The 12,006-nt window shown below is 39.8% G+C and overlaps 1 protein-coding gene across 2 annotated transcripts in view; it reads right to left on the bottom strand.

Annotated features, from left to right (window-relative positions):
• The window catches only part of piezo2b (piezo-type mechanosensitive ion channel component 2b), a 116,972-nt gene that overhangs the window by 91,996 nt on the left and 12,970 nt on the right, over nt 1-12,006 (bottom strand). For both annotated transcript variants that reach the window (XM_085803786.1, XM_085803785.1), the window contains exon 3: nt 9,240-9,365. In XM_085803786.1, coding sequence (XP_085659912.1) covers nt 9,240-9,365 — 126 coding nt within the window. The remainder of the gene's footprint in view (nt 1-9,239; nt 9,366-12,006) is intronic.

Genomic DNA, 12,006 nt, shown 5'->3' with positions numbered 1-12,006 from the left:
AGACCTCAGGATGTTTAAATGACTTGAATGAACCCCGGTACCTTTCTGATCATGTGGCCCCCCACCTAACGGCTGTGGCCCTAAACAACCGCATAGAGTGTTTATGCCAGCGGCCGGCCCCGTACAGTAGTGTTACAATATCACAAGGAGCTCAATAACAATACTGTATATCAAAATAGTCATTATCCTTAGACATCAATGCCTTATTGTATTGTATACTTTATTGCATGTTAGTAACAGCTAGGATTGAATGTGTGATGTGTTATGAAGAGAAATGTACATTAAAGGAGACACATTATGCATGTTACGCCTACAGAGTAGGCCTAGTTCTGCACAATTTTTTGCTTCAAAAACTGCTTAGTTGTCTCATACGGATGTCAAGAAAACTCCAGATTTTCGGCCGCTATGACATTTTTCTGTAAAAATGCATGTTTGCTAAACAGTTTAAATCAGACTGGACTACCGAGGAGAGTGTGTTGTGACTGTGAGCCGATGGTGAGTTTAGAGTGACAGCTTTTGTTCAGATGTTTATTGTTGTTTAAAGTAAAATCAGAGGGAAAGCAACAGATTTGTTGAGTGAGCGATTATGTATTAGCTATCACACGGCTGCTTAAAAGTTACAATCATTTTGTTTTCAGACATATTCCTGTTTTTATTCCTCTTATAAAGGTTAATTGTGATCACAGTGATGTGTTTGGAAGAGGCTGATCAATAGTGTTTTGAGATAGATAAACACTATCGATCAAGAATAAATCACAGTCACAATCATTTCATGAAAAGAGGTAAAAAAAATATATATTTATGGTTATTGTTTTCTCTTTTTTTCTGTGTTTTGTTTTCTTCCTTTTAAACTCTTTACATAATTGTATTTATTTGCTTGTCTTTGGTTATCAAATATATTTATTTATGTGCAACTGTGTACATTATGTATTCCATATTTCTATGTGTGAAATGTACTTAATCAGCCTTAACTAATAAATTCATGAAACTTCATATGCTGCTTTTCCTCGGGAGTTGGTTGAGACCAAACCAGAGCTCAAAAAAGAAAAGGAAAAAAAGAAAAAAGACCAGTTTAAATGATACTTAAATTCTTGAGGTCACAGGAAACACAAGTTCTGAGTCGGCTGGACGTTTCATGAGTTGTCTGTTTACTAACATGTCAGCTCAATGACTTGATAAAACCACTGGCATCAGGCCGAGTTTCACTGACTCACTGGGTCTGAGAGATTCTTGGCATATCAGGAAATGTTTTGAATTCCAGTCTTCACATTAGGTTTTTTTTTTTTTTTTTTTTTTCTTTCCCAGTTCTCCGGTCTAATTATCAGGCCACTGGTCTGTGTCTATCTCCAGTGGACAGGATGCAGAGCCGAGCCAGAGACTCGCACAGGAGGAGATAAGGTCCGTCGATGTCGTTGTAATCCCTAATAATGGGCCGCGGAGGTTGATATAGTTCGTAGATTACACAACGCCCCATTTGATTCCTCAAATAGAAACCGTTTGGCTTAAAATACCAGAGCCCTGAGTGACCAGAGGCAAAAACAAAGACTGTGAGTGTTTCAGTGATTATTTCCCCCACTCCAAAACATCTGCAACACCTATAACTTCACCTCGTCCAAGCTGAGCCCCGAGGAAGCCCGGCGTGTGAGATCATACACGAGGAATGCCTGAGTTTAGAGGTGAAGTGAGGCCATGTTCTGATCCGACGAGGGGTGAAGAGACGAACATTACGTAATGCAGCATGTGGGGCTAACTTCCTGTCGAGCCAAGGCCGCTTTTTTTGCTTTGCACCCCAGCTGCGCACCAAAAATACCTGTCCTCCTCCTCAGACTTTATTATGTGAACGTCATAAAACATCCTTTGTACTTGCTGGGCCGTTAACCTCAGTGTTTCTTTACTCTCTCTCTCTCTCTCTCTTCTATCTCCACGGCCCTGAAGCCAGACGCCCTTCTCCACAGAGACATGGCGATATGCAGCGTCAGCGTTTCGGCACGTCACACTGTAACTGCTGTACTATCAGAGCATCTGTACGCCCCCGTGGGGTGGGGAAGTAAACGTCACTAAACGTCTCCTATTTGTGGGAATGACGGACAGGATACGTGTGTTAATGAGGAGTCTCCCCCGAGGACGGAGCTTGTCACTAAACAACCATTCAACAGGCTGTTTAGTCTTTAGGAGCTGGTGAATCATCCATTACCACCAGATATGGGCCAAATAAAACTCTTTTTTTAACTGTGTGTTTTAGAGGGATAGTTCAACATTTTGGCAAATTGGCCCATTGCCATAATCCTTATAGTTTTAAGAGTAGGTTCGTTACCTTTAATTGTTGGTGCAAGCTATTTTTAGAACGGCGGAGCAGAGCTGCGAGCTGCTCAGAGCTACGCTACGGAGGCTAATGGGATTTCTTGGTTTCCCTCATCAAACTCATCAAATACACAATCCAACAACTCCACAACGCTCTGGTGGACAAGTTGTGACCTGCACATTCACCACGTTATGAGATAATAACACAACGTTACCAGACAGAGTTGTTTTAGAGGGAAATGCAGAGACTGCTTGCTGGAAAACTGCCTTCGACGGGAACACGCATCAGCTGTTTTGCATGAATTTACCTCTAAAACAACTCTGTGTGGTAACGTACTGTTATTATCTCATAGCGTGGTGAATGTGCAGGTCACAACTTGTCCACCAGAGCTTTTGGAGTTGTTGGATTGTGTATTTGATGAGTTTGATGAAGGAAACCAAGAAATCCCATTAGCCTTCGTAGTGTAGCTCTGAGCAGCTCACGGCTCTGCTCCGCCGTTCTAAAAACAGCTTGCACCGGCAATTAAAGCTAACAAACCTACTGCTATGACTATAGGGATTATGGCAATGGGCCATTTGCCAACATGTTGAACTATCCCTTTAACCTACTTGGTAGTGAACAGATGGGTGGGGGTTTGTCAGGCTGGACAATGACTGCCAAGGGCGTTCAGACAATCACAGGAAAGTATTTGAAAGTCGGAGCAGTGTATATTATTTTTCTGTCACTATCTGGGAGTTCAGCTGATAATACCGTATTGGGCTCCGCCTCGCTGACAGTTCACACAAACTCTCTCTCAGCAGCTAATGTAATGTAAATGTAAATGTAAATATAAATGCAGCTCCACGCCGAGTTGAGTCAGCACAGAGGAATGATGACGGATGACTCCAAAGGAAGCCGGCGCCCAGCAGCTCCCGGCTCATCTGGTGACCAGTCAGTGACCTGCTGCAACAGCTGGACGTGTTCGGCCTTTTTGGAAATGTTTTCTCATTCATACTCAACTCAGTTTACTTCTCTAATGGTGCATTTGGCTACAGCGAATAGAGGAAATTATATGAAGTTATCCAGAGGGGGGAGGAGGAGGAGGAGGATAACCACCTCAACGCGAAAGGAGGACTCCTTGTTTACACTCGGCTGCCAAAAGGAAAAGGGTGTCGAGGGGCTAAACACCAGATATAGAAACCTGAGATAAGGCATTTTCTCAGAACGTAGGCGGCGGATCAAGCAGACAATGAGTAATGTCTGATTTCCTGTCGTATATGTGGCCCAAAAAAATAAAAAAAAATAAAAATAAGAATAGAGTAGCATTATCTTCAGGAAGTAAAAATCCCCAACAATATGTGCACAAATCATCAGAGTGGAGCAAAAAAATCAAACGTCTCCAGATGTATATGTGCAAAAATAAGCAAAATAGCATCCTGCTTCTCTCCAAAAATGTGCTGTATTCACTTTTGAGCTGCTTAAAAGTTCCAATAATTTTGTTTTCAGACATATTCCTGTTTTTATTCCTATTATAAAGGTTAATTGTGATCACAGTGATGTGTTTGGAAGAGGCTGATCAATAGTGTTTTGAGATAGATAAACACTATCGATCAAGAATAAATCACAGTCACAATCATTTCATGAAAAGAGGTTAAAAAAAATATTTATGATTATTGTTTTCTCTTTTTTTCTGTGTTTTGTTTTCTTCCTTTTAAACTCTTTACATAATTGTATTTATTTGCTTGTCTTTCACTGCAGTTGTTTAATGTTGAATAAAATTTGGTTATCAAATATATATATATTTATTTATGTGCAACTGTGTACATTATGTATTCCATATTTTTATGTGTGAAATGTACTTAATCAGCCTTAAAAAAACAACAACTAATAAATTCATGAAACTTCATATGCTGCTTTTCCTCTGGAGTTGGTTGAGACCAAACCAGAGCTCAAAAAAAAAGGAAAAAAAGAAAAAAGACCAGTTTAAATGATACGAAGGGCTAAACACCAGATATAGAAACCTGAGATAAGGCATTTTCTCAGAACGTAGGCGGCGGATCAAGCAGACAATGAGTAATGTCTGATTTCCTGTCGTATATGTGGCCCAAAAAAATAAAACATAAGTAGCATTATCTTCAGGAAGTAAAAATCCCCAACAATATGTGAACAAATCATCAGAGTGGAGCAAAAAAATCAAACGTCTCCAGATGTAGCCTATATGTGCGAAAATGGCATCCTGCTTCTCTCCAAAAATGTGTTGTATTCACTTTTCAGCTCCATATTAAGTTCATCACCATGAGTGCGTGACGTTATATTCCTCCACCCCGGTCCCCGTGCCTCATTAATTGTCAAATAAAAGCTAGGATCCACCAGCTGTTCACTGAGAAGCCATTGTGAGAAGTCCAGCGCTCGTACACAGACAGGGACGCCACTGTTTAATACTGCAGATGATAATAATAACTCAGCGTGTTATGCATTCGAGCGCCAATAAGACCTTTAATGATATGAAGTCTGAGACAAGAAACGTACACACGACACGACCGTATTCCTTACTCAGCGTGTTTGTTACACTGGGAACAAGCTGCTTCAACTTTCAAGCTCACAGAGTAAATAAAATCGGACACAAAGTGAAACAGTCACAAATTGTCCAAAAACCACAAAGTTGATTTCCAGTTCAAGGTTATTTCCCTCTCATGAGCAGAAGGTTTGTTGATGCCAATATTGTGTGTATTTATTTAAACAGAGTCTACGATGAGTCTGGTGATATTCTTTATTTCACTATTGTCAACAAACATGTCTGTCGTACTCAACCACAAACCTGTTTTTTCTCCAGACAAAGTAAACTGATCATTTATTTACTATAAAGAGCACCAGATTCCCTCCACCACATTATTTATATGTTTGAAATCAGAGCGAGCAACTTTAAACGGGTAGTCTCCATGACTTGCACATTTAATTTCTGCATTTTATGAATTTATTTATGACCAAGTGAAGAAAATTAGTGCTTAAAGGGGACATATTATGAAAAATATATCGCTTTTTGGAGGCTCTTTAACATATATTTGGGTGTTTGTCTTGCTCTCCGGCCCCCAAAATGCGTGAAGACAAAAAAATCTGTAATGTGCAGGCTCCCTATAGGTTGATATCCACATGGTTTTACGAGCTGTTCCCTCAGTTGTCTTCCAGTGATGTAATTATTAGGATTTGAATTTGCATAACCCCACCTCTACCTGGTATCGGTAGAAGGGGCGGGGCAAGCAGTGGGTCATTTGCATTTAAAGGGACAGGCACCGAAACCAGCCGTTCTGAACAGGGCTGTTTTTAGAGGATGCAAAGAGCTGTGATGTTTGATCCTTGGGGGATTTTGACCAAAGCATGTCACAGACATGTCTTTAAGACACCTGGGAACTATTTTAATTTGTGGAAAATGGGCAGAATATGTCTCCTTTAAGAGGTTAAGCTGTCATGTTGTGCTTTCACTGACAATGCTAAAATGCTAAGTGGCTACTCAACGAGGAAACATCGGTAGGATTCATCATCTGGGAACCATGAACATCTGACAACTCATCCAGTAGCTGTTGATATTTTTCAGTCTGAACCACAGTGGTGAACAGACAGACTAAAAAAAAAACCTAATTTCCTCAAACAGCTGCATACTGTCATTTTTAGCCAAACGTTACATAAACAGAAGTAGACAGAGCATTGTGTAGTGACTATTTTCAGCTGTGGATTAATACACATTGGGCGCTTTCTTGAGTATTTACAGTATTAGGACAGTGACCAAGGGGTTGACTCTAAAATAGTGTGTGTTCATTTTAATGAAGGACCATTTTAATGAAGGACCATTTCACCCAGGGCAACAGTGAGGCTCATTCATGTGTTTCTAATAGTTTTTGGGGACAACAATGATGCATTATAGTATATACGACAACAGCTGTTTAGTTTAGTTTAGTTTGTCATTTATAAGAAGAATCAAAACAGGCATATTCCCTAAAAAGCTTTATTGTGCTTTTCTCATTAAATTCCAAGTTATCCATTGTTATACATTGAGTTTTATATGTTATTATGACCTATATATATAAAAATCTGTGAACCAGCCAATCAACCACAGGCTTAACTGGCTGTAATGAAGCAGTCTTACAAAATATGATAATTTGTTTCACAGTTTCCAACTCCTGTTAATATAAGTGACTATGGTTGAAATGAACAGACAGATCAATAGACAGAGGGATGGATAACACACACACACACACACACACACACGGTCAGACACAGCAGACTGTGGAGAATTTACAGGTCTCATCACACCAGGGTTTGATCTGCCAAAAAAAAAAAAAACCTCCAGCCCTCGAGACCTCGGTAATAAAGATTTCCTTGAGTGAATATTTAGTCTGCCCGTCGCTGAATGGCCCTGTGTGTTGCTGCCCGAGGCGATAAGGTTCGTTCTGCCTCCTGAGCAAAGTTGGCTGGACTTCGACAGTTGGAAAGCGACTTGTTCTCTCTCTCTCTCCATTAGAGGGAGAGAGAACAAGTCATTACAACACAGGGTCAAGGTCTGTCCTGTCTAGACACATTCAAATTTAACGGTTTGATACCGAGTTTCATGAGAAGCCCAACGCCAAAGTATTAACACCCTCCTCGCTCTTGTTTTCTTTTCTGGCAGCAGCAGCCTCCCTCTATGTCTCTCTGTGTGTGTCGCGAAGCTAATTACATTAAGCAGTGTATTAGATCCATAAATCTTCATGATGTGACAAAACGCAGTAAGAGTGAGAGAGATGTGTCGAGAGCGTTGAGTTATTATGAGAGGGTAAATTTTTACCTGCTCCTGTAAATGGAGCGTGTCTTCACTTTGGTTTCTCTTGGATGGAAACTTCGCCTCAGGCCGTGAAAAAGCTACACTTTCCTCTTTTCCTCGGTGGTGATATACGACCCCGCGACACTGAATCAATAGCTCAGGTCAGAGTTTAAGCAAAGAGCCGGGAGGGGGGGTGGGGGGGGGCTCACATTGTGAAAATGTGGTTGTGATGTTCGAGATTTGTCTTTTATGGCGGCTCAAAGAGGATGAACCGTTGTCTTTCAGAGGTCAAAGTTGTTCCAGTTGATTTTTTAAGGGTCCCTTAATTAACGTTAGTTAGTACATTTATTATTATTATTTATTTATTTTAATTATTAAGCATTAATTAACTGTTTACAGATATATTAACAATCATTATTATGTATTACTTAGGGTTAGGAAACACATTAATTAATGGAGCCTATTAGTAAGCAGTTAATTAATGTTTACTACTCAAAGTTAGTTAATGAATGTAAAAGTTGAATAATGTAATTAGTTATCATTATGTATGCATTACTCAGCATTAATTAACACATTAGTTTATATATTAATGCAAAATAATGTACTAACTAATGTTAATTAAGGGACCCTTATTGTAAAGTGTTACCAAAATAGGTTTAACATGCCCATACTTGGTATCTTGTTTTTCAACACAACTTTTTTTTTTCATTTCCACTAATATATTAACACATTGGGCCCAAAAATACACAGAAATCATCAAATCCGAATCCTGATCCATGTCAGATGCCTCTGGTTTATTTGTCACGTATCAGTATAGTATCAGATGATTCGACCATATTTTCCCGGATATATGGAAAGAAATGCAACATCTGCCCCTCCCATCCCAAACCCCGGGCTGAATATTTTATGTACTATCGTATATATCCGGTTTTTACGTGGTCTATCAAAGTTAAATAAAAACTGGGAGAGAGTTTCAAATCTGCACTTTCGAGTGAAGTTTCTTTTTTACGTCACTTTGAAGTGGTCACACCGGCGTGTTCATAGACCTCAGTTAACCACCTTACAGTAAATAGTGTGTACACATGGGCTTTGTAGAAGCCAAAATACATTTTGCCTGCCATTTTGCTTTAGGTTTTTACGTCATTGCATTGACACACTTAGAGGGTGTGGTTATTTTCTTTTCAACACAAAGGGAGAGAACTAGAAGCTCATATAGTTTTTGTTGACTGTCATTTCACTTTACCATCTCACCATTATCATTATTATTATTCATTGAAAGGCACGTATGTAGCAACCAAAAACGTAATAACAGCCAATAACGTAATAAGTTTGGCCATTTTAAATGTAATAAAGCCAATAATGTAATAACGTGCCAATAATGTAATAACATTTTTGAGCCAATAACGTAATAACTTTTTGCTTTTTTGGTTATTATGTTATTGGCCTAGTATTAAAAAAAACCTTTGAAAATGTAATAATTGGTGCCAATAATGTAATAATACATAAATATGCACAAACTGCACAAAAACTGTAAAAAAAAAAAAAAAAGCCTTTTATTTCCAAGAACTGCAGTCATATTTATGTAATATTACATTATCGGCACCAGTTATTACCAGCCAGTAATGTAATAACTTATTACACTATTGGCAACAAAGTTATTACGTTATTGGCTCAAAAGTTTTATTACATTATTGGCACATTATTACATTATTGGCTTTATTACATTTAAAATGGCCAAAATTATTACGTTACTGGCTGTTATTACGTTTTTGGTTGCTATTATTTTCCCCTTTTGCTATAACTGCTTGTTGGCTCTTTTTGATTTTTAGATTTTTGTTACAATAAACACTTGTCATAAACTGATCATGGACCCTTGGAGTTTTTGGACGCGTCACAAAAAGAGCTTTAAGTTCCTCAGCTGCTGAAGTTTGTTGAAAGACAGCTGCAACATGCTCTCTCTCTCTCTGTATCTCTTCTCCACCCCTGTCCTCTAAAGAAATCATATATATGAAAATTGAAACGGCAAATTACAGGGTTTATTGTGGCTTTAGTCTGTCAACCTCCCTCTGAACAGACACAAACCTACAGTAACAAAGCTGTCCAACCTTCAGACTACAAAGGGGCTGCATGCAGTCGGTGCTGGTGGTGTGTGTGTGTACTCACAGTTGAAGTCGGAGGTGATGGAGTTCCCGGCCAGGAGGCTGTTGACGGTAATCTGATAGATGATGTGGAGCAGCAGGAAGGACATACTGGTGAAGCAGAGGGACTGCAGCAGACGCCCTGTGTGGCCTGCAGAGAGGAGAGAACAGCCACAGTGAGTTCACCACCACCACTGGCTCTCAGTTTTAAGGATTTCCACATGTTATTTTTGCACTCAGACACAGATAAAGTTCTCCATGTCTAAAAAAAAAAGAGAGATGCTGAACACACAAGTGATATTTAGTTTAAAAATAACCTTCGATGAACGAACACAAGCATGGACAGCTGTTTTCTGTGGAGAAACTCTGTGTGTAACCATGAGATCGGCTGTGAAGCTGTTTCATATGAACTAGTTGGTAAAAGAAGGTGGAGGTGACTGGGAGAGCACCCAACGAGGGGCTTTTCTGTGGATCAACGATACATATCCTGGTCAAACGCTGCCAACACCAGCACAGAGCGAAGCTTATTTTTGGTTGAAAAAGTCAAATAAACATTCTGGCGGACCACAAGACCTCTAATTCTCTCTAAGGCCTTTTCGATTCGTCAAACAGAAAAGGAAGCAGAGCCAGACGCTCTCAAGTCTCTCTCTCTCTCTGCTTTGAGGAGTTATTCAAGTCCACAAATGAAGACTCATAAATGCAACATACAGGCATCGGCTGACCCGGTGTCCTCCTTTAATGTAGGTTAAGCCCACAGCTGTCAGAGGACATTACTGATCCAGGGAGCGATGGATGAGAGGCGTCTGAGGAGCTGCCACAGCTGTTCAACACATGGCCTTTTTTATAGCGCACCTACAGGTATTTGGGATAATTTCAGTAGTTGTTATGGTGATCATTCTCTACAATAGGACTTTTTTCTGTCATCTTCTTGTTATGAAAATTTAAAAGAAAAAAAAAAGAAAAAAGTTCATCCTCAGGGAAGGATGAGCTTTCTAAGATGATAAATTAACAGTAACATCCTCATCCCTGATTAAACTGTCCCGTAGATCTCCACCAGCGGTTTGGTCCACTGGTTCCTCCACGGAGCAACATCTCCATCTCATTAAATTTACTGCATCCTTGCAGGGGGAACACATAACTGTTTTACTGTAGTATGGCATAATGTCCTGGCTCAGGTGAAGCACGGCTGCTGCTGCTGTTTCTGCTGCTGTTTCTGCTGCTGCTGCTGAGCCTCGGGGCCGCTGAGGACGAACCTTATCAAGTGTGAGCAACAGCGCACCGTGGCAGAGCTTATTAAATGTTGAAGTAAAAACAATTTGTGCTAATTTCCCATTGCAATTCCCCGGGCTTTCACAAAGAGGGAGAAGAATGCTTGTAAATATGAGGAATGAGGACTGTTATAGCCAGCTCCTGCATCCAAATTGGTGCAAAAGCCTCTGGACAATGCAACTGCTTTGGCTCCGTCCCCCCTGTTTTGTTTTGTTTTTTCCTATAAAACGGAGCATTTCTGTTGTCTGACAGCCATCTATCTCGCTTTCCTGACGCTCATCTTGAATAAGCATTTTTGCTTCGCGTCATTATTTGGTCTCAAAACGCCGTCCCAAGAGCGCTTTTTATTAAACGCTCCCAAACACAAAAAAGGCATTGTTCAAATTTAACAGTGATGGCTTTTTTTTTTCCATTAATCAATCAGAGAATTGTGTCCATTTGACAACATTAAAAAAGCTGATTTATAGTCTCAGAGAAAGGCCAGTTAAAGTGCTTGAAAAGGAAGCACGCGCCAGACTCAACAGACGAGGAGAGAAAAGTGTCTCAGGTCTTAAAAAAGGTGCGATAAAAACGGGCCAAACTCAGAGACGCCGCGTTAAAGCCAGACGCCCTCTGTTAGGAGTCTACCAGCTAAAACATAAACCTGATAAATCAACCATAACATCAAATATTTATATAGACTCATCATGCAACAAGTCCTAAAAGAGTTCCCCCGAAGGGAAGCTGTCATGTCAGGGCCCATTCAACAAGGCATATGGCACCTATTGCAAAGCCTCTTAAAGTGCCTGCTACCCATAACAAGTAATAGTTTAGACTTTGTTCACCTCCACTGAGAGTCGAATGCCTTCAAGGGGAGTGGAGCCAATTACTGCCAATTACAACGTTAGAGAGTAAATCACAAACAACAACAACAACTTTGACTGCAGGATGGGATGTCGTATCCTCAGGTTCACTTCTGCTACACTTTTTTTTTCTTAAAGCAAATTACACGCGTTGAATTATTCATGCCGAACATTTGGTTTACATTAACTCTTAACTGATTTTGCTGCAGCAGCGTGTCCTTTACTGTAAGTCTGAACGACACAAAATGAAACAGACCATCAAAACAAAGCAGCGAATTTAGCCAAATGCCCATTTCCTGATTCTGTCTAGAATTATTTTGAACAATTGTACTTTTTGCCTTAAAGTTCTGCACAATAAGATGTGTTTTTTTTATTTGTTTGCGGTGTTGTTGTATATACTTTACAGTAGGTTTGCATTCATTGATTAAGTGAACAGTTTGAAAGAGGAGATAAATGACATGTTTCAACTCTTACAGACTGTTATTATCTGCTTAAAGATTATCACACGGTATCACATTGTAGTAATTATTCTTAATGGGCAGTACAAATTAGTCTTCGCAGCATGTTCACAACCAACCAGCTATAATTTGAGATTTTACAAGGATGTGCAAGTCTGGATTATATAGATGTTTACCTCAAAGTAACTCGTTCATTCTGCAAAGACTACAGTTTCCAGTCAAA

This window comes from Trachurus japonicus, chromosome 17 (genome assembly GCF_045865225.1).
Source record: "Trachurus japonicus isolate A0001 chromosome 17, Traja_1.0".
Lineage (NCBI taxonomy): Eukaryota > Metazoa > Chordata > Actinopteri > Carangiformes > Carangidae > Trachurus > Trachurus japonicus.
Note: the sequence above shows the minus strand (reverse complement) of the source record. Positions and strands in the feature narration are given on the sequence as shown.